The sequence below is a fragment of the Lichenostomus cassidix genome, chromosome 4, assembly GCF_008360975.1.
Source record: "Lichenostomus cassidix isolate B80296 chromosome 4, HeHo_3.0, whole genome shotgun sequence".
Classification (NCBI taxonomy): domain Eukaryota; kingdom Metazoa; phylum Chordata; class Aves; order Passeriformes; family Meliphagidae; genus Lichenostomus; species Lichenostomus cassidix.
In genome coordinates, this window is record NC_139484.1 from 30,755,420 (window position 1) to 30,779,423 (window position 24,004).

At 35.6% G+C, this 24,004-nt stretch overlaps 1 protein-coding gene across 4 annotated transcripts in view; it reads left to right on the plus strand.

Annotated features, from left to right (window-relative positions):
* RXFP1 (relaxin family peptide receptor 1) overlaps positions 1-24,004 on the plus strand; it is a 51,243-nt gene that overhangs the window by 15,191 nt on the left and 12,048 nt on the right. For all 4 annotated transcript variants that reach the window (XM_085058593.1, XM_085058592.1, XM_085058590.1 and 1 more), the window contains 7 exons: positions 5,621-5,776; positions 17,675-17,779; positions 18,570-18,675; positions 19,933-20,004; positions 21,579-21,650; positions 22,692-22,763; positions 23,587-23,658. In XM_085058593.1, coding sequence (XP_084914719.1) covers positions 5,621-5,776; positions 17,675-17,779; positions 18,570-18,675; positions 19,933-20,004; positions 21,579-21,650; positions 22,692-22,763; positions 23,587-23,658 — 655 coding nt within the window. The remainder of the gene's footprint in view (positions 1-5,620; positions 5,777-17,674; positions 17,780-18,569; positions 18,676-19,932; positions 20,005-21,578; positions 21,651-22,691; positions 22,764-23,586; positions 23,659-24,004) is intronic.

Sequence of the window (24,004 nt, forward strand, 5' to 3'; positions counted from 1 at the left end):
CCAAGGTCTTATTTGGTACACAAATTTTGCCCAGGTTATTCCAAATATGTGTGCATTAACAGAACTAAAGTACAAGTGTATAAACACTGTTTTGTTCTTCTATGAAACTGGAATCTATTTTCAATATGCTATTTATAGACAGTTTACAATTTATTTTTATTGACATTTAAGTAATATGGGATTCCTGTTACATATTCCCAGATATCACTAGAAAGCTTCTCCTAAAAGAAAATTGTAGAAGAGTCTTTATAAAATTACATGTGGGAGAAAGACTAATAAAGTTATAATAAGTTAAAGGAAATTATGCAAAAGTTAACTTCTTATTTTTATGATAAAATACAATGGACTAACCTCATCCTTGTCTCAGTTATACATTACTAAAAAGCTCCTTATTTAGTAGGAAGAATCTGAAAATTCTGAACTAAATCAGGAAAATTAGTCTAAGAATAAACTTCCTCTTCATTCACTTCTACATATTGTTGTAATGGTCAAATTCAGACAACAAATTATATTTTATGAAGATCTTTTTAAGATGTTATATCTTCTTTTTTTCTGTCATCTGGTGATTCTAAAGCATCTGATCAAAGTAAGTCAGTCACTTGTCACTACTATTCTTTGTTAATCATTAATTAAACATTTTATAGGGTGAAGTACTTCATAGTTATAAACTTTTATAACCTTGTTCTGATGATTCATCTTTGAAAATGAAGGTAATAGGCGTATGAGGTCTGTTCTGTATTATGCTAAAGGTTTTTCAAAGCCATTTCACATGCCCTTAATATACCTTTCAGCAGAAGGGGATATTTTTTAATAAACTGTCAGCTTGAAGTATTCAAGGTAGCACAAAAATTACAGGGAAAATCGATTTTAATTTCAATACTTTTTATGTTGACTCTCTGTTTTATATGAACAAAACATTCTGTATCAAAGCAAGAATATCTAAAGATTATTTCCAATCATCTCTTTCTCCAGCCCATCTCCCACTGTGTCTGGAAGTACAGCAACTAAAATAAGTTATGTGAGATGGGAAAAGTGCCACCAGTTTTGCACGAGTCTCTTTGAAGAACTTGAGATTTTGTAGGTAAAATAACTTTCCATCAGAAGTACAGGGTGGATTCTTCACTACCATAATCATTCCTCGGTTCTCGACGTCTAAGGAGCCTTTTTTAAAAGCAATTGGCTTTCCTCAACCGCTTTTAAACTGCTAATTCACTCAAAGTGAGGAAAAACATGTCAACTTGTTTGGCTGATGGAATTCATGAGTCATTTTGGATTCATGACACTGGATTTCATATTAGTAAAATTCTTGAAAACACAAAAATATTTTCCTGATATTATGATATGCCTTTATTTGAACCTATATGTGACAGAGTTGAGACTGGTGTGATGAGTAGGGACCAAGCAATGAGTAATGCTTTGATTAGTTTAAGTGCTTATGACTCAGTCCCATCAGCCCAGAGCTGTTCCCTTTGCAGAGTCATTCTCGCTTGTTTTATGGAAGCTACAAGTAACTCTGTTAAGTCTGTGTTCTGACAGTGCACATGTCCCTTATTTGGTTTCTCAAACAGCACTTGTGACCCAATCTCTGTATTTCAAAGAATGCACAAAACCAGCAAGATTAATGAATCAATTTAGTTGGAAGCAAAGCCATGTTGTCCTGGGAACATCTTGTTCTTGGCTTTCCCAAATGCGTTCCTTCTTTCTATTTCATTTTATGAGAGCTTAAAGAGGGGCTGTCATGTTCTTTCCCCAGTGATTCTGCATCCATGCAACAGAGGAAAAAGCCTTACCATCTATCCCAGATGACAACCCAACTCATGCTTATTCCTTTAGCAAAGGAAAAGCAGATGTAACTCAGTTTTATGTTTAAAGACTAGCAGGAAAAGTTATGCACTTTCTTCTTCACTGCAGGCATCTCTTACAGCAATAAGCATCTCAGAGCGGCCAGTCTGGACGAGCTTAAAAAGTGCACAACATGAATTCTTGTTTTCTTTTTGAAAATTTAAGACAAATTTGGGAGATTGCAGGGGACCCTAAGTATATGACAGTCACAAATATTTAGTTTGTAGTATCATGAACATACCCTGCTAAGTAGAGCATTTTTCTTTATTGAGACAATAAGTGACTTGTCAGAAAGAGGCTGGTTTGTGGTCTTGCTGTTTGTGTTGATACCTGTTCACCTATTTATTTTCTATTTGTTCTTGAAACATTGCAAATATTTTAATATTTAGACTGAACATTATGAGAAAGAGAAATTTTCTGGTACCGAATAGCTGAAATGTGCACAATTATCTCTACGTCACAGGAAGGCAGAAAATTATTTTCTGTATGAGGTATACAAAGAAGAGGTTTTTTGTTTGGTATCTGTAAAAGCAAACCTTCTGACATAAGCAAGTCTGTCACAGGTTTATCACTTTTCATCTTCGTTCAGCTGCTAAAAAAAAGAAGTACAAACAAGATACAAGAAGAGTGGTTCAATTTTTTCGTAGTGGAAAATCAATCCAATATAAAAAAGCCAACACCTTTAACACCACATCACAAAGATGGAGTGATAGATCATTATCTTGGCATGGTAAACTCCCAACATCAGTAAAGTCTGTATTTGTAGAACAATAACCATAATTTTTAATTGCTGCTGTTGCAGTGCTATCTTTATCCATTTTCCTCACATAAAAGAGCAAATTTTAATTTCCTCAACCCGAAAACTAATTGTTTCAATATTATCCAGCATTTTACAACAGTTGTTACTGTCTTATCTCCTGTCTACCTTTGTCAGCTTTGCCAAATATTTCCTTAGAGAGTTGGGGGTGCTTTTCCATACATAAATCTCCTGCAATCTGCAAAGTCCAAACTTCTGTCTTTTTTTGCATAAACAAAATGATGTTAACAAGTCAGTGGACAAAGACCAGTGCTTCCACTGATTTTATAACTAGGATGAAGTTGTTAAGTTTTGATGCCTTATTATGTCCTTTCCCAGGCAGATATTTACATGCCAGGGTAATCCAACATATCACAAAATGAGTACTGCAGAGTTTCAGAATAGATATCATCAAGGCTATAAATGTACAGAGAATTCAATATTAACATTAAACATCGTGAGAGACTTATTCTTTGTGGCAGAGTACAGATTTCTAAAATGCAACAGCAAATTCATTAATTAGTTCAGGGATTAATACTATTGGAATAATTAATAATTTTGGAACATGCCATGAAATTCCATTACGTGGTACTGTGAGAAGATAAATGTTTTCATTTGAAATTCAAACTGCTGGGAGATCAGCCCTTTTAAGCACAAGGTTCAGATCAGTCTAAATACATCTCTAGTGTGTAGGATAAAAAGCTTGACAAAATGTAAGAGGTTTTTTTGATGGTTTGTTTGGGATGTTTTCCTTTATGGTGCTTTTTTCCATACTGGCGTCTCTTCCCAGGTGCTTTTGTTGTTACTGAGATTGTAACAGGTAACTGAACTGAAGGGAGCCTCAGTCACCTGCTCAGCTTTTTACTAAGAAAGAGACTTAAGACACTAAGTACTACCCATATTCTGTTTGCTTAACACTATGCCTACATAAGCTTTTTTTGCTACTTCCTTTTGGGTGGAACAAGCTAATCATAATGTTCTGAATACAAGCACAGAACAGCAGAGAAGTTTGTGAACAATATGTATCTGTGAATTCACACTGGGATTAGGATGTAGCTTTATTTTTGCTATTTATACATAAAAGGCTTAAGGAACTAAAGCTCTTTTTTAGTAGTTGCACAGGTTAGACAGTTGTGGATAAAAGCAAATCAACTTTTCAAAATCATTCAGTGGTCATTAGCTGGAATGTATGACTTTCTATAAAGGATGCTTCTGGCAACAAAGATTATCCTGTACATATACAGTACATTTATCTCCATTTTCTGCAACTACAGCTCTTACATTTCAATTTTTCAGAGTTGTATACATTGTCAAGGGCTTTACTGGAAGAAAGATCTTCCAGAAGATATTTCTTATGAATGTGAAGTACTTGATGGAATTTCAGTTGATTTCTCTTAGTCCAAGAGAAAAATGAGTGCAAAAAATCAGATATTGTCAAAGAACATACTTCTTGTTAATCTGAGAAAGTTGTGTGAAAGATTTATACTTTGTCTTATAAAAATAGCCTGGAAAAATCATTGCATGTTTCAGAATTAGCATTTTACTATCTGAAAAAGCATCACATCACAGTTAATAAACTTTGTAGAGAGTATTTAAAGTGCTCTAAGACAGAAATGAAATTTAAAATAGAACTTGTATTTGATTTTTTTTGTAACCGTATCCACTAAGGTATTTGATTTTTTTCTCTTTTTTTGGTAACAGTATCCATTAAGTCAAATGGTATCTCTAATAAGGAATTTATATTCCTTTATGAAATTGCTTCAAAAATTAAATTAGCAGACCCTTGCAGAATGGTACTGGGTAGGCTTACTGAAGCTTTGGAAGTGCACAACACTGGGTAGTGTTCTGTGCTGATGATGCTTTTCTCCATTTCCAATATATTGTGGACTGTACAAATTTAATTCTAGAGTAATTTTAAACTCTTTCCATAGTACCTCCTGGGAAGAAGCTGATATCATGTGATAAAAAATCTGACTTGGCACCCTGCATTCCATTACAGAAGCAGTAGACCAGTCATGCTTTTTTTGAAAAAATAGTAATGGCAGAATTTGTCCCTCAGGTGCACTGGTGGAACTGGTTAGGCATCACATATCTTCAAATGTGGGTAATTGCAGCTTCAGCAGCACAGGGAACTGAAGAACAGAGGGCAGGCAGAGTTTTGCAGCTGCCCTGGCTGCCAGCATCCCTTGGATGGAGCACTGTGTTCTCTGAAATTACTTTCTGTAAAGCATGGGCTCAACAGAACACCATCTGTGTTCACCTGTACCTAAACTTCACACTGATATATTCTGATAGGTATCTCCAGTTTTTTTGGATCAGACTGACAACTTTTCCAAAGGATTAATAATGACACCTCCATGCTGTCTTACTCATTTTTCAGAAAACAGTTTCACAGGTTTGAACTTAGTTGCCTTATTCTTTGAGCCTTGATCCATTTACACCAAGAAATTCCTTTAAAACTAGAATATAATCAAACATATAGAGATCTGACTTTGTATAAAAGGACTTATCTATCTGGGTCTAAAATTTCAGCACAAATCAATGTCATAGAGTGGCTTGGGTTGGAAGGGACCTTAAAGACCATCTAGTTCCAGCCACCCTTCCATGGACAAGAATACCTACAGCTTATCTGGTATATTGTTATCAAAAGTTAATTTCTAGTGCAAAGTGAAACAATCTTTCAAAATGGTGGCCTTAGGTAATTTGTCTTGTATGATTAACATTTTTCTCTTTTTATGAGGATACATATGGAGAACCTGTTTGCTTTATATCAAAAGAAACTTAATTAGCTAACAATAGAACAGATTTTTGCCAAGTTCAACAAGTACTTCATATACTATTTGCAGTTGCATGTCCAATGAACTAACGTGTTTTCGTTGCTTGATATTCACATTCAAATGTAAATGAGTACTTATAAAAGCATAATATCAAATATCTTTAAACACCTCATACAGTAAGCATATTTTTTCTGTTCCTATGTAGTCATCTGTGACTCTTTGGAAGATCATGGTTCTGGAGCTGGCGCCAGGTGCCCTCTGGGCTACTTTCCATGTGGCAATATCACAAAGTGTTTGCCCCAACAACTGCACTGTAATGGAGAGGATGACTGTGGGAATCGAGCTGATGAAGAAAACTGTGGTATGTGGCTGAGACTTGTCTTGGTGTTTTCTCATGTAGTCACTGAAACCTAGGCTGAAATCTCACAGCAAACACGAGTGTCAGGAATAAGAAAGTTATATGTTTTGCAGAGGATGCATCAGGTCTGCTTTAGCTGACAAAGCCACCCAATGAGCCATTTGCTAGAGAAAGAAGAATGGGCCACGTTTTTCTTTGTATATGGTGTTAGTTTATCCTTTTTTTTTCCCTGCTGTGAACTTCTTTGTACAAGTTATTTTGATGTGTACAAATGGATGTATGTGATCTATCAAAGATTGTTGCTGAGGAGAAGTAGATGCATGTTCCAACAGAGTTTATGAAAAGCTTAATGTGACTTAATGTGGGAAGCATAATTTAGGAGAACTTTCAAGGTTTTTCAGAAATCCTTTATGCCCTAATCTGGGAGAAACATGCGCCTATGTGAGTGTACTGTGCAAGCTGCACTACCAGCAGGCTTTGGGGGTTGAAAATGTAAAAATCTCAGGGCATAAACATAGTCAGGTCACCTCTGCATGCTGTTTTGATCCTTGTCACCCTGGATAGTAGCTGTGACCTTGAGTTGGCTTGCAGGCTTTACCTCTACTGCAAACTGGGTGGGACCAGGGCTCTGCCTGGGCACTTACCTCTTATGTCCATGCTGCTTATGTGTGAGCACAGCCTGGCACAGCTTTAGTCTAGGCTGAGCAGCATCTCTCACACAATGTTTGGACACATCTCAGAGGTGGCACAGACCTGGGATAGTCTGGAAAAGGGCCCCTTTATTCTGTGAGGAGAGAGCTTAGCCATTTTGTTGCAAGCTAAGACCACAGGGAGAGAAAATCTACCCTAGCACGTTTTATTTACTGCTATTGTCACCTTACTTACAGCCTGGGTATTTTCAGAGGTGCTCTCCAGAGCTGCTGATCCATGGCAGATGGGGGAACTAAGCTTCCTATTCCTTGGTAGTTTTCCTGTATCCATGGAGGACAGTCACATTCACAATGCCCTGCCTCACATGCTGCCTCCAACGTCCCACAGCCAAGCAGCTGAATGTCCCAGACAGGCACCTTGCCATCAGATCTGGATGGGAGGAGTGGGAAGAATTAAAATATTAAGTGAAAATTCCAATCTATGTATACGGAAAGAAATTTTCTGAAAGAAATTTCAAACAAAATATAAAGGTATTTCTCACCAGTACTCTCAGCAAAGTTAGCAGGGTTTTGAAAGTAGTTGTTCTCATTGCATGTGAAGATGATTTGCTTACCTATATGAAGTACTTTATTGTTATACCGATGAAATTTTAGTGTCTTACTGCATATGAAAGTAGTTTCAAATTCTAATCCCATCTAATGGACCTGCACTACTTTGTAGTTTTATATCATTCACTGATGTTATAAACATACTTTCTGTTGTAAATAATCAAAATCCTGAACAAAAATGGCTTGCTCTGTTCTTTTTCTGTACCATCATTTGACCTACAGTAGCAGAAACTGCTGATGATGATGCCTTCTTTTGTTTAAGAAGTCCAAAGAGCACAAACAGTTGCTTTATCCATATTTCTTTTCTGTACAATACCACAAAGTCCATCATACAAGGACTTGCTGAAAGATACAGCTTAATATAACACTAATTAGGATATACACAGTTTTGTAATGGGAGGTGCAAGACATAAAATCATAGAATTGTTTAGGTAGGAAAAGACATTTAAGATCATTGAGACCATTAATTAAAGAGCTCTTTGCATCTGATCTTATTACTGATACAGAACTGAGGTGTTCTTGGATTATGAATAACCAATTTCAAAAATTCAATTAGGAGTAACATGGGTTGTCAGTGAGCAGGTAGAGCGCTGCAAGAAGTCATTTTTTACAGAACCCTGAAGCAAAAAATAGCAAACTTCAGCAGGTCCTGCCTTAGCAATGCCTTAGTGCTCTTCTATAGAAATGAACATACAAGACAATTCAGCTGTGATATTGAATCCTCTTCTGTGTCTAGTAATTCAAGAATGAGTTTGCCTTGATTTTTGAAAACCTAAATCACAAAAGATGAAAAGTCATTATATTGACTTACTGGGAAAACTGTACTACTGGTGTTTTTCTCATATCCTTTTTCTCATTTGGAAATGTATTAATGTTCTGTAGTCATGTTTTCCCAAAAATTGGTGTTGCAGTCAAACTTTGTTGAGCAGTTAAAGAGTCACTTCCTTGTCAGAGGATATGGAATGTCCTGATGAGATTTACTACAATGACTCCACATGTAGTAAGTGGGGAGATCTTTGTGGGGATAACTCTGTTTTTTAAGACATTCATCTTGCTTAAAATTCAAGAAAAGAGGCCTCAGTGATTAGTTCCTGAGACAGGGAAACAATGTACTTTTTCTCTTCCCCTGCAGTTCCCAGGACCATTTCAGTATTCTTGCCTCATGCCAGCAGTTATAGCTGGCTCCTTCTCCCCATTTTTTAAAATTTACAACTGGTTTCCAGTTGAAGTCATTGCTCCTGGTTACAGAAAAGAAATTAAGAATTAAACTATTCCAGTGTAGTGATTGTTTCGTGCAGTGCCATTGGAAATTTTAATCTTATCTACAAGGTATTCCAATTAAATAGTTCAACTCTTCAGCTCCTGAACACTTTTCCAGCAATTTGAGGAACTTTGAGGTGACCAGTCTACAAGATTGAGTGTGGGAGGGAAAAAAAAATCCGTGTAGACCTTCAAAGAAGTTCAGAAATACCATTTTTCTTCCTTTTTTTTTTTTTAATGCATGTATCTCAAACAAAGCCAGGTAAACCAACTGTTTCATTAATAATTTCTTCAGTAATAATAAAGCACTATCTTAAGCCTATGGTAAAACCAGCTGTATAGCATGGAAATGCAAAGCAAAAACACGTCATTAGACGTGTCACTCCAACTGTCTTGTAGTGGCTCCTTTCTTCTTTTAATGAACAAATTTGCATCATTCCCCACTTCATTTCTAGAAAGAAATTAGAGCTGTAATCTTTGTAAGATGATACTTGTAAGAAATCAACGTTGTAAGAAATTATTGTCATAACCTCTGAGATTATTTGCAGTATTAATTCTGTTTCAGGCACCGCCTGCCTTGTAAGAGCAAAACATGATTATGAATACTCAAACTAAACCAAAACCTCATTGAGAACCATGTTTTCAGATGTGCTGTAATCACTGCTCATATTCAGCCATAAAAATTGGCTTTGTTGTGCCCTCTTCAATTCTGCTTCCTCTTTCCCTTCCACCATCCTCTCCATGTCCAAATGATAAATCTAAAACTAAGGTCCAGAGTAGTGAAGATCTCAAATTATGATCATAGGTAGATCTGTGAACAAACTCAGGTTGCTGTGTTAGTGCTTAACCTCAGGATGTGGACATCCTGCTTGCCAGCTCAGCTTCAGCATTTCTTCCACTTCTGGAAAGGAGCAAACTATAGCTGATATTTCACAGTAGAGTGAAGCCACTCATCTTTGAAAACTCATGCCTTTGCCACCTAATTTGCTTTCCAAAACCATTAAAATGCTCTGTGTGATGCCCTAATGGGGAAGAGCTTGAGGCAATGTAGTAAGCTGCAATAAGAGGAGGCAGCTGGCAATTTTTCATGCCCCCAGTGATGGGAGGCTCTGCTTGAACTATGGCTGGATAACCTTAAATGTGCTTGGAAAATACAATCCTGCCTTTTGAACCTGAAAATATAGTCCATCAAGTAGAAGCAGGAGTCTCTGCAAATCTGTCATGAAAATAACATTTTTAAATAAAAATAATTTAAAGTTTTGTAATTTGTCATAGACCATATGGTTTTGAGGAATGTCCTTCTTTTAGACTTGAGAGAGCAGTAAATTTTACTCTGCAATTCTGTTCCATGCTCATCCTTGCTGAAGCATTGAGCTTGTAATTAGGCTGAGGGTATTGTGAAGTGGTTTAGCTTCGATCACATTTCACTTAGAGTTATTTTTGTATCTGTTTGCAAAATTCAAAATGTGCAGGGAAATCAGATATAGCAATTTCAGCATCCTTCTGTGCCCAAGCTTGTTTAAAGATCAAGTTGCCAGAGCAGACCAAGTTTGATACTGTTTTGTCATACTGAGACTTTGTTTGATTTCAAACATAATGACTTCATCTTCGTTTTCCAGGGAAGAGCTTTTCCCATTTGTTTACAGATGTAAGATTTGATTCTGTAGCTACTTGGCATTTATAGACAGGAGGTTAGAACATTTGTTTACTTCATTGCTTTTTAAAATGTGAGCAGGGATAAATGGGCATAATCACAAATTCTGCTTGCCTAATGCCGTGGCAGTGTTGACATGGGAATTGTTCCTAAAATAAGTAACAAATATTTTTTATATGGAAGACATTCCTGCTGCAATGTTACTGTTAATGCAGTCTAAACAATCTCTAGGCAAGCTTTTTAATGTCCAGTGGCATTCTAAAAGTGCCAGACACATATTCTTAAGTACAAATTCATGGAAAGAAGCATTTTGAGATCTCTGCCTGCACAGTGATGTTCAATGATAAAACAAAAACAAAACTAACAACTGTAGATTAAAACAACAGTTGAATAATATAAAACAAAAATAACTACAGCAATATTTATGATGTAGCTTTACATTGAGCCTGCATGTTTTATCATGTCAAGGTGCGCGTTTGTTTAGATGAACAAATTTGGTCACGTGAAATACTGAAAAAAACCATATGAAAAGTTAAATCATACCATAAATATACTCCATGCATTTGGAAGAAGACAACTAACACTGCCAGTAATCATTCATGGTTATTTTCATATTTAAAATATCTACTCTCTGAATACCTTAAGACACTCACAATAAAAGTTCTTTCGTTTTCTCTTAATTAAATATTTAAAATTAAAATCTTACACTTTATTGTTTCTCTTGTTTTTTAATTCTCTGATATGCCTTCTACTTAGAGAGCTGAATGAACAAGTTTTGTCCTAGATAAGGGTCAGCTTTCCCTGACTAAAATTATCCTGCAGTGGTACCATGCAGTGGTAAAAGCACAATATTCTCAGTCGAACCACTTTTGTGTAATTATCTCTGCTGGATATAACACTGGGTCAGTCACCATTTTGTAGTCATAACATGCTAATTTCAAAGTGCTGCAAAAATTCTTAATGCAGTTAAATTTTGAACCACTGAGAGACTGAATAGATGTTTTTCCTATCTGATTTTCTAAAACTTTTGTTGCAATATTGGTCCTCACATTCCATGCATTCTGCTGGATGATCAGCATGATTTGGTCATCAGAACTGTAAATTAGCTGTGATGTTAATATGATGCCAGTTCTTGGGGAGAAGCCTCCCAGTAAATTGCAGTAAAGCTTGTTTCACTTGTTTTCACTTCAAGTTTCTTGTTTCAAAACCACCCATCAACTGTCAAATTTAGTTTGGGAAAAATATAGAAACATAATCCGACCTCAGAAGGTTCTGGGCTTTCCTCTGGACTTTACATCCTACCTGACCAATTTGAACACATATTTTATATGTCTGGAAGACTAAGATTGATCCCTATTGCTCTGTCATTAATATAACTAACACTATGTGTCAGCATCCTGTAGTCACAGGTTCTGAAAATTGCTCGTATGTAAAATACATGTGCATTCATTTCTTTATTAATAATCCTGCTTTCAGATTTAGAAGTTTTTCTTAACTTCCATTAGGGTTTGACGTAGTATCCTGCCACCTGTCACAGAAACAGCAGATATAACACACAGTCTCTTCTCATGTGACATATAAATTTCAAAAATAAATGCCTCGATCCTTTGTATCTCAGACTTAATTGGTTGAACAGGTATAGTTTATGCTTCATTTAAAATTAGTGTTACTGTCATATCACACTACTGAATAGCTCTTATGCTCCATCTCAGAACTGGCTGTTACTATAGGTTCTAAATTTATTACTAATTAATCTCTAGAGGAAGTGTTTATGTGTTATTAGCACAGGTATAAGCCCTATTTAGAATAAAAAGCATTTTAACATAAGAATTGTGAAAAATGCAAGCACCAGAATTCTTATTAATTTCAAAAAAATTCCCACACATTGGCTGTAATCTCTTGCACCTCCACAAGCCAGACTATTTTGTCATGTATGGGACATTAAAAACCAACAACTACTGTTACACATTTGACCACACTTTACTTACTAGCAATCATAACATGGAGAATGGAAGAAAAAATGTGCTAGTGTTTAATTTTATCTTTTTTTGTAAGCAGTATCTTTAATTATGTAGAACGGTTAATGGAACAAAGCAGCCTGAGCTATTTTGAGAGCATAAGTTTCCTCAGTGTTTAAAAATTTGGCTTCTGGACAATTTTGCTGATAGTTCTGCAAAACTGTTTTTTTGGCAGCTAGGCAATGGTTGCAGTGTATCTACATTTGTTTTTTAATCAGTGTCATAGCCACATTTTTCCAGTCTAGTGAAGCAAGAACAGGCGTGCAGATTTAATTTGTTTCTGACTCCGGAGGAGTTTTTCACTGGCTAAATGTATTTACCATTGTGTTGTTCTGAGCCCTAAGAGGTCTCTGAGCAAAAGCCAACATTCTGCTCCTGAGTTGTAAAGTTCATTTATAGATGTTCATTAGGCTCTATCGAGCTCATAGCTGGAAATCACACCCAGAGGTTCCCAAAAGAACTGGGCAGGGAGTGGCTGTTTGAAATCTTGCACCTCTTTGCCTCTAAAAACACAGATCTCGTCTGTTCCTGTGTGCCACAGAGTCAGCAGGTGACTGGCTTGCCTTACTCAATAAGTTCCAACACACTACCTCTTTTTTTAAAAAGGGCCAATAAAAATTCAGCAGGATAAATACAATAGCAATCTGTATAACGTGATGCTGTTTTTCGTATGTGTTTCCTTGAAGGTCTATAAACATACACGGAATTACTGCAGTTCTGTAGGTTCATTAAATTGTCTTCTAGATTGCCATAGCAGAAATCGAAATTTCTATGGGGTATTTCAAAACATCTATACAAAATATATATGTTTTAATGTTACAAGATTGCTCCTAAGGGATGGGAAATTTCATTTTTGTCTCAGCACATTGCAGAAGACCTTGATGGTTTTATATTTCAAATTAATAATAATAATGAATAATGTTATAGTTGGTCTTGTTTTCCTAGCATGGCATTTTCCCCATCATACTTAAAATGTGAGATTTGAATGCATGAGGTTCTATTCAGTTTTTAGTCCTAGATAGTAAATTCTGATTATGAAGCATAAAGTAAACATTTGATAGTCAATAGTACGCTCAAAATGTATCACATACCTGGGAAAAGAGAGGATTTTCAAGCTTCACATGGAAAATTTTTATATTTGGCCAAATTTTGTTTTCATTGTCATTGCCATTCATCCACAGTGTATGGCACTGAAATAATAAGCTTTACTTTGATGTGCAAATATCAGCACATGCAACAGCAATGCTGAACTTCTGGGGGTTTTCAATCACTTTTGTTACTGATATTTTTAAATATTGTTGAAAACCAAGAGGAACTTGCATTTCACTAGATTTGTGTCTTTCCTGTTTTTACTGCCAAGAGAATTTTCACGCAACTAAAGATTCTATAGATGTATTCATGCTATTAGAATATTTTAATTTCAAAAATTGAGAATACTTCAAGAAATACAGAATAGAAAGTCAGACTAATTTATATAGCTTAAAAGTCTTGTTTTAAAACTAGAAAACTCTGTTCACAGCAATAAAGATGCAACATTGAGATGTTTGTCTTTTGGAAACTTGAACCTGCCTATTTTCTTAAAAATTGCACTAGCTTGATTAAGTCACTTTAAAATCATAAAAAATTTGTGTAAGTATGTCATCTAGTTCATCCAGAGCACTGCAAACCTTATGTGAATTAATTTGTTTCCTGCCTGGTTTATTATGATTGCATTGTCACATGTAAGCAGACGTGATTCAATGAATCACATGAACCACAATTCATACAAGCTACATGTGATTTCAATTAATCAGCAGGTACAGGACACAGTCAGTGTGCAGTGACATGCAGTTTGGTGTGGGGTAAATTGCCTTTGAATTGTTTGATAAGTTGTCCAGCTCCTAGTTCTTAATTTTTTCTGCTTGGATTTTTAAACCGTGGCCGTGAAATTCTGTCCCAGCTCTGAATGCTTCAGGCACCACAACCCTCAGCTTTGTAAAATCTCTGTGTGGTTTTTGTCTTGCTGTAAATTATTGGGCTGTATCAGGATGCCTCAACACTGGAAAAGGTCAGTTATATTCCTTCATCTGTAAATATGTTTTTAAAGGAACTGCTTCTTGTCTGGAGGACACAGGTTTTCCTTGAGCGAAAAGCTGTCTGTGAAAACCCTGAAGTCATTCCTCAGAGCAAGGGAAAGTTTATTTGAACAACTAACTAAAAGAAATATGTCCATGGGTTATGGCCACCAACAGCAAAGGCAAAATCAAAGGGTGACACAGTGTCTCTTTAGAGTGTTTATGCATTTAACTGACAGAATTTCTCTGCATAATAACCCATGAAGACGTGGCTGAGAGAAGGGGGAAGTCATAGAGATAACATCCTGGTCATAAACTCCATATTAAGTAAGAGATGTGTCTTTAATTGAGGAAAGATTATACTTTCTTGGATCTGTCACTGAAATGATTACTTAAATCTGTAGTTTGTTAGCATTAACATGCTCTTTCTCATTCCCATCAGAAGTGGTAATTGGCAACTTTCAATAAGAAACAGGGTGTTACTTTGGAGTCAGATAAATCCAATTTGCCACTACTTATTTCACTTATCCCATGCAAATGAAGATTTGATGATGCTTTGTTTTCTCAGATTTTTTTTTTTTTTTTTTAACAGCAGCACAGCCAACATAATCTATTTTTGAACTGGCTCAGGGTAAAGCAATTTCTCATCTGAGCTGTACCCCCTCAAATGGTAGATTTGGGATTTCAAGACCAGTACTATTACCAGTCATTTCTTAAAGTGTTTGGAGAACCTCACCTCGAAAGAGGCAAACAGGTCCCAAACCTTCACATCCACTCTAAACAACCACAAAGTGACTTACAGGGCTGCTGTCGAGTGCTTCACCCAATGGTCATGCTAAATACAGTTATTTGCAAAATGCATTCTTCCAGGATTTGACAAAAGTTTATACAAAATAGAGATTGTCACATGCTTGGGCACAAAGTTTGGCCCTAAGCATATATTTCTGAAGGTCAAAAGATATTTGATAAATTGTTTTATTGTATTCAGATATGCCTTTTTACTTCTAGTGGAAAGCATGCCATGAGAAAAACCCATTATTTAAAATTAACTTACTAGAAACACCAAACAGCTGGAATAATTGCAGTACAAAATAATCCATCTTCTCAATGAATTTTTCCCCTTCTTCTTTATGGACACCCAGAATTACACAGCTGCCTCTAGACTTCCTCAAAAATGCTGATTAACCTTCCCGTTGTAGCAAACTGCTCCACCATTCCCATTAGCGTGGGAGGCACTGCTCATGTTTTTTCTCTGCAGATGTGAAATGCATTGATGGTCACCTTTTGTGCATGCTTTGTCACACAGCAAAGCATCTTGAAAGTACAAAAACCATGAAATAAAATCTCATATATCCACTCCTTAGTGTCAGAACTAGGGAAATGCAGAAAAATTATGCTTTATATTTTCATTGGCTTACAGCAGGATTAGAATTTATGGCTCTTAACTGTATATTCAGAATCTGCAGAAAAGCTGTTAGTTTTCCAAAACTTCTTATGAACATAATTATGAATTAGAAAATCCAAGAGTATTTTGAGACTTTATTCCTGACTGCAAAGCATTTATTTGGTATGATTAATACTTCAACAATAATCTCATTTTAAAACCATCTCTCCAATTATCTGTTTAAAAATCTTGCCTTCTCTGTGTATGTTGTATTCCCACATGTTGCTGAGTCCAGTCATACAAATGAAGGTCAGTAGATGTGCTCCAGTTAAATATTCAGGAATAGCAATAGAGGAAACATCATTGTGGTCCTGTCTACATGGCAGTAGGCTTTTAAGGCACTTGCCACTTGACAGAGGATCTGTTCTCATCACGTCATCAATTACAGATTTCATGCTGCAGGCAGTCCTAAAACTGAGCTTCTTTTGAGCATTTAAAACAGGCAGGAGCAGGTTTGCCAATACCTTTCATTTTGTCCAAAATGCATTGGGCTGCTTCTGAATGTTAGCTTAATGATCTAGACTGGCAAAACTGCTAATGGATCAGAGCATGTTCTCGAGGAAGTTAGTAAAATGTTTTTAAATACCTTATCAGGTCTGTCTTTTCTCTTACTGGAGCAATTCCTGAAGACAGGCACTTACATTTGCTTTGAATCTTTCATCTTTTCAATTTATGCAAAACAAACAAATAACTAGGTAAAGGATAGTTTGTCTGAAGTTACTTAATCTTTCAAAATATCATTAATCAGCACGTACAACACATCTTATCATCTTAGACAGCAAAGAGGCAAGCCTCTCTCAAAAACAGCTTTATCTGTAGGCAGATTTCAGGAGATGCTTTTAAGGTAGCTTTTCCTGCCTGTCTGAGAAAACAACTGAGATGTAGTGACATGAAAAATGAGAAGCCATTTCAGAATGGGAAAAAGCTGCAAAGAAGTAAATGTTTTTTATTTCTCCCTGCCTATATTGAAACAATAGATATAGCAATAATGCTTAGTTAAATAGAAAGATTTATAGAGAAATGTCCATGAGGAACTGTATTTAAATATAACTAAACTATTAACCTGTGAAGTTGCAGGGGTAAAGACTATTGCCAGTACATCATAAAGGTGAATCTAAGACTGCCATGACTAGCAAAGCAGAGCCATCCTGAGAGTTCTCATATAAACAATTTTTGGCAATAGGAATCCTTACAGTATGCTTCTTTCAATTGTCATGGATGCTTTGACTCACCAGCTACTGAGTGCCATTCCAAGGAGCATTTCTGTTACTGGTTCATGTTCATTAAAAGAGATGCTTTCAACTAAAATGGTGCGGCCACTGCCAAAGCTGAAGAGAAGTCAGACTCAAATTGATAAAACTAAAATCCAGTCACAGCTTTTAAAGGCAAGTTTTCATTCCCTTTCCAGCCTGTTTTGAAACTGGCTACCTGATTAGTTAATTTACAGATCTCAGATACCCAATAGACTTCCAAGAAACAAACAGCTAACAGATCTTCAGCAATTTCTAGCACCACGATATCTTGAAATGTCCATTTGTTGGAAGGAACTGAAAGGTTTGCTCTTTAATTTTTGCTCTTATTGTCATAAACTACTCCGATCCAGTAGATCTGTGCATAGTGACCAAACTGGTAATGAGGAATTGTGCTTTGTTTAAGGTGTGTATTAAGTTTAACATGAACATTCTGACTTGAATATGTTACACCAAGTCCCTCCTTTTTTTGAGAAGCAGTGTTCCTTTGGCCTTCATCTAGATTTTCAGGAAAAAAAATTATAGGCTGTGGTAGTGTGGGACGTCCCTGTGAAAGAATTAGTCATAGTAATCACTTCAACTTTCCTGGACAAAGTGGCAAACCTGCATGTTTAAGGAGATAAGAAAATACGGTTGCCTCTCATTTTTAGACTCCTATGAAAATAAAAATTTCTGAAGTGACAATTATACTCTTTCAGTGTGGCTGTCACAGAAAATGTTGTTGAAGGTATAATAATCTGCTCTTACTATGCAGCTTATATTCTTTGTAGATGCGTGTGATTAAGCAGCTGTATAAAAATAAGGTTATTTAATGGTCTATGAAATGCTCTGGAGTAAAAACCTACATTAATTATATAAAAATTGATGCAACTATATTAAGTGAAGACATTTCTACCTTTGATTTTAATATCTTCTGTTTGTGGTCTGTTTATGTTTTGTGTCTTTTTGGTTTTTTTTATTAGAAGACAACAATGGATGGTCTCTGCAATTTGATAAACATTATACAAAGGACAAATATAATAAACTGAAATCACTCTATGCATTTCAGGCAAAGACACCTGAGTGCTGTAAGTAATTACAGATATTATTTGAATGATTATTAATGATGTTTCCTAGAAAGAAATACAGAGCAAATATATGCCTATCATGATATTTTGTGCAGTTTCATTTATAGTAAAACGGACTTAATATCTCAAATGAACAAATGTTAATTTGAAGCTAATTTCAGTTCCATTAATGATGATTCATTTTCTGTAAGAGAAGTATCAACCATATTGCAATTAGCATATGCCAGTTAGGAGGATAATGTAAATGTTTATCTAAATATGCTGATACTGCTGGAAAGACCATGGAAAAGGCATATATTTCATAGTGAAACGAAGGCTACATTTCTCCCAGTTCATTTCTTTGTGCATCAAATGAAATTTGCAAACCACCTCCACTTATACAAGTCTTTGTACAGACTTTTTGATTCTGTTGTCCACTATGATGAGCAAAGACTGCCTGACCCATTTTCGACCCATTTTCCCCTATAGAATTATGCTTCTTCTATTGATATAAGAGTACTGAATAATCTAAAAAAGTGCTGCAAAAAGCACATGCCAGATTCCTGTGTATCATGTCTAGGGCTCAAGAGCTTTTACAAGCTCTTTCACAGAGGTAACATAAGGTTTTGTATCTATTTAAGTTATGATTAGATTCCTACCAGGTCTAAATCAATTTTGTAAAAACATGTGCCTTAATTGTGTTTAACAGAGCCTGCTATGTCTGTTCTTTTATGCCATATTTCTTTTCTCCACATCCCATCACACCACATATCCCACCTTTTGCCCCAACCATGCTCCTGTTCTCACGCAGTGGCTGGGGATGTGCCAGCAGAGTGCACCTGCCAAGGCCTGGAGGTCTTCTGTGATGCTGCCAAATTACGTGCTGTCCCATCAGTCTCTTCAAACATAACCATAATGTAAGTAGAGTAGTCTCTTGCTCTGTTCAGGTTTGACTGTCAATCCTACAATATTTTCATAACTACAGCCTTATCATTATGATCAGCTGATGCTTGGGAACCACTGTATCTCTCTGCTTTAATATTTTAAGTACAGATTTTCCTTACATAAAAGGAGAGAAAAGAAACTAATAAAACTTTAAAAACTGTGTGTGAATTGATCATTTCATGTTTGTAAGAGTGACTTGAGCTACAAACAGTTTCAGGGTATCTAAGGAAATCTGTAAAAAGAAATGTTTCTTTTTAAGACACAATGCTTCGAACCTGTTTCTTATTCTATGATCCTGCCAATATTCCTAGTCTGTGTTTCTGTCAATAAAGTCAATAACCTTGAACTCAGTGGAACTCCCTGCTGGAGCAAATCTATTTAGTTCTCATTTGATGTCTCTGAACACTCTGTTATTTAAAAGGATTTAATGTGGGCTGAATCATCACGCAGATATGCATGTGTAAGCCAAACTTTTTAAAGAGATCAGAATATGGCTGATGTGCACTTGGTTTGCACACTTCTGTTTGGGAAGCAGTTTCAGGTGTGGTGAGCAGGGGACATCACCCTGTGTCCTTACCTGAGGATGTCCCCCAGAGATCCAGGGTACAGCTCTTTCCCTATGGTACCAGACTGTGCTCACACATGCCTGAAGCTCCCCGTGTTGAGTCCACATTCAAATACTGCAACGCTTCCAAATGAAAATTCATATGGAATATCAAATATCTATTTAAACTGGCTGCTTGCTCAGCATCAACACAGAATTCAAAAATACTGACCTAGTTCTAAGTGTAGAAAAAGCAGTGAGTTGGTCCAGCTGGCTTTCAGGCTGAATTCTCTTCTAGTCAACCCATGTCCTGAAGAAATTTTGTTCTTCACAGGACACTTGAGTGTCCCCAAAGGAGACAGAACATAGTGACATATAAATTGGGAAATAAGCTCTATATGCATTTGAGGTTTGAAATAAATCTGTAGTTTATACTCAAATCTTTTTAATTCTTAAATTTAATTATTATTTTGTTATTTTTGCTGAGGACATGGAATTTTTTTATTATAAAATATTTTTCTTACTGTTTAAATAGATACAAATATACAGACAAACGGAAGTAACATGTTCAGATGGTTTCATGTTGCTTTTCTTATTTAGCAGTGTGAGAGTTGCCCTTATTGAATAACAAAAGCACTGTAGGAGCCTGGAGCAGTAGTTTGACTGTGTGCATTCATTCCTACAGGTCTCTTCAGAGGAATCTGCTAAGAAAACTTTCTGCTGATGTTTTCAAGAAATACCAAAATCTTAAAAATCTGTAAGGGAATGCTATAACATAAAATACCTACCTAGTGCCTTAAATATTCATCCTCTTCTTCTCCTATATGTACACACACAGAGCTTAATATTTAAGTAACAAAAGCCTCACTTCTCTCACCCTTTGGTACCTCATGTGTACCCTGTTTGGCTCAAGCACCTTGATTTGACATCTGTCTTTTTGCAAAGCCGTAATTTCTGCATATTTAATGGTTTAGGGTTATGGACTGGTTTATATCAGAAAAATGCATTTTGTCTGAGGGATGTTATATTTATAATAAAGAGTAATATGACAAAATAAATTAAAGTAACTTAATCGACTTATTCTGAAAAATAAAGTTTGGAAACTCAAACCTCCCATTATCTTGGGAAGCTCAGCTCCCTCCTGTGGCATGTGGTTTTACTCCTAGTTCTGTCTGGTGCCGACTTTATAAGGCTGCAGCAAGTCAAATTATTATGGCAATACAACACTGGTTATGTTTTCCGGTGTGTAATATATATGTTGTTCAAAAATCAAAGCCCCTTTAGCAAGTTTTCTTTATATAGAAGTAGTAAAATTAAAAATTAAATGCAGAAGTCTAGAGCAGGGCTTCTGTGTCACCAATTCCAAGTACTCTTTTATGGGAGCTGTGCTGCATTGCAGCACCATCTTGTGTTCTGAAAGTTAAATTCCATTATGTCCCTTAAAGTCTTGAAAGGTAAGTTTTCACTGAAAGAAATACATCCATTCCTATCTGTATAAAACATTTGTTTCTAATATCAACTGCACACCCTTCTGATAGATAACTTTACATTTTCCAAAAGGTCTTGAGCAGTGTTTGACAGAAGCTCATTTTGTAAAAGCCAATGTCAGATTTCTTATTGCTGTTTAACAGGAATACATTTGGATGCTTCATTAACTGTAATTTAATTCAAAGGACATATGTTTCAATATCATTCAGAAAATAACATTGTAATGGTTTAAAATTATTTGAAAAGGATTTAATATTTGCATTTGATAATATTTTTCAAGTCATTACTTCATCAAAATAGATTTTAAAAAATTTTAAAACATAAGTAAAAATAGAATTCTTAATTTACAGAAGATTGGAAATATTTGCTTTATTTTTTATTATATTATCTTTAAAATGTAGCAACTTGAGAATTCTCTGACACTACAAATGGAAAATTAAAAAATTTTTTTAATTGGACATTTTCTGTGCAAAATGTTCTTGTAGCAGAGATCTGGTTAAACACAGAGATCAGGTCACACAGATGAGCACTGCAAGGTTAGGACCTAATCAAGGAGGTTGCAAACAACCACTCCATTGTTCATCTCGGGCAAAGCAAACATCCGTTTCAATGATATTTGTAATTTAGCTCTCTGCATGAATTTCTTTAAAAACAACTTTGCAGTCTTTACAGCTGTGGCTGTGAACTGATTATTGTCAAGTTTAAGGTGTAACAAATTTAACAGCTTCTTCTAAAGTATCAAATATGCATTCATTTTGGCTGATAGATTTTAATTGGGTTCTTACGTTTGCTTTAACTCTTCTCTTTTAGAGAATTAATTGGTTTTGGTTTGTATGTTTTTAGGTATCTTCAGAATAACAAAATCAGAGCTGTATCTGAACGTGCTTTCAAAGGTTTATACAACTTGACAAAACTGTAAGTATTGCTTTTAGAATACTGATGTAAAAAGCAGCAGGCAGAGCTCTGAGAGTGGCTATGGATGTTTCTCTCTATTTGATTCCATGTTAGGAACTTGCAAAGCAGTCCAAAACTCTAATTTAGTGATTGAATTGAGAAAACAAAGACAGATTAATAGCTCTCTGTGCAAGTCTTTCTGGCAGGACATACTTTGAAAAGACAAGTTGGCTCCATACTTCAATCCCATTCCTCACTTCCTTACAATGGAAGGAGGAGGCAGTATGGTAGTTCCCCTGTGGAAAGCCAAAGAGAATGAAGGAGTAAAATAAAAGTGAGAGCTTGTGTTGAATGAAAACTCTGACACTGTATTTTGGTTTAAAGAAGCAATTCAAAGTAACTAGCATTGGTGATGAAATGAACTTTTTTTTTCCTTATTTTGCAGCAACTTTTTGAAAGCTTCTGGCTTCTAAGGGAAATGCTCAGTGAAAGAGACAACTTAAAAATTGCACTGTTTGGTTCAGAATTTTTACTGCAATGTTTTTAAAAAGAAAGTTTTAAAAAGTTATATGTCTTATTCTTTCCATCAAACAAGTGTGGTTGATTATCTGTTATTACAGCTGCTGCTATTATCTTCCCAGACCATTTCTAGTACCCTTTCCCATTCATTTTCAGCCTTTCTTTTTCCATTATTCTGCTATCTACATTTATGACTAATATCCTTAACAAAGACTAAATGGGATCCTGGGAACATTCATGGAACAAATCACTCCACAGAAGGAAATTGGAAAGGGACTAAAATATGACACAGTGAAAATATTTAGCTGGCTGTGCTTTCTTATAGATAAGACAAAGTGCTCTATTTTTAAAATCCTCACTAAAGAGAATCCTGCCTTGCTCTCAAATAGTGGCATTAAAATTAACATAGTCAAAAATAATAATTATGAAGAATAGGAATATTCTGATAAATTATCAAGGAAAAAATAATCTTAAAACTCATTTTCATTTGTCTGCTGCTAATTCATCATTCTATTAATTTATCTTTGGTTGGTCTTGTTTTAGATACCTGAGTAACAACAAGATAACAAGTTTGGAGCCTTTTGTCTTTGCAGACCTCCACAGACTTGAATGGCTGTACGTTGTTTTCTTATTTGTATGTTTATTTACTCCATAAATAATTAATTAAAGAAAGGGAAAGATTTTGATTGCTTTCATTTTTGTGTACAACATTACTTTACACTAGTTAATAACTAAGGAACTTCTGTTACATTGTGCAAGGTAAAAATGCAATTGACTTTGGTGACAGCAGAAAATAGTCCTTGAGTCTTAATGGGTTCAATGATTGATGACTTATAACAATAGTAAATAATTTTTTTTGGCAATTGCTTGTTATAAATGAATATATTAAATAGCCCAGGTACTATAAACCAGTAGAAATTGGGGGGGGGGGGGGGCAGGTATTTTCCTGTAAATAGTGCTTTAAATGTCCAGACAAAATTATGTAATAACCTGAAATATTGGCTTAATACTGATTTTCAGACAGATTTTGACTAAGCAAAATTATTAAAAATAAGCAAATAATACATCCTACATTCTTCTGTATGTTTTAGACTATTGGGATGCCACAGAATACTGTTAGGATGTGTTGCTTTGTTATTTCAGAGAATCCATTCAAAGTGTGTTGATCAAAGGATTTAAAAAACTCAAAGGAAAACAGTTCTTCTAAGTTGAAAGTAATGATTTTCTCTTAGTTACTTTTTTAAATTAAATTCTTGTGAAAGGAAATTAATTCAATTAATATCCTAAGCAGTCAAGGAACAGTGTGTTAATTTTTTTAAGTAGTCTAACAGGACTTTTGAAGAAATTCCCTACAAAGCTTGTTACTTTTTATTATCTCTTATATTTTTAAGACTGCAGTCAATTATCAATCTGATACACATTTCACTGTAAATTATAGGATAATTGAAAACAACAGGATAAGTCGGATCTCTCCATTGACATTCTATGGACTGAAATCACTTATTCTTCTGTAAGTATGTAACAAGATTGAAAAAGTGTTATTTAAAAGAACAGAATAGGAAGGGCATATGGGTGTAAAAACCTTTTTACGCCGACTGTGCTTGCTCAAAACAGAGTGCTGGCAGTACACCTCCAGCTTTTCCTTACCCCAGGCAAAATGTGCTAGGGTAGGATTTTGGCAGTGGACATGCAGTGTCTGGAAAAGTATAGGGAGAAGGGTGAGGAAGATGCTGAAAGGTGTCACTGAGAGGGCAGGGTTGAGGCAGCTGCAGCACTGGTTCCAGGTGTTGTTCAGAGCCGTGGTGTGACAGGAGGGGATCCCATGGTCTCTGCCTCTGGCAGCAGCCTGGCTCCCC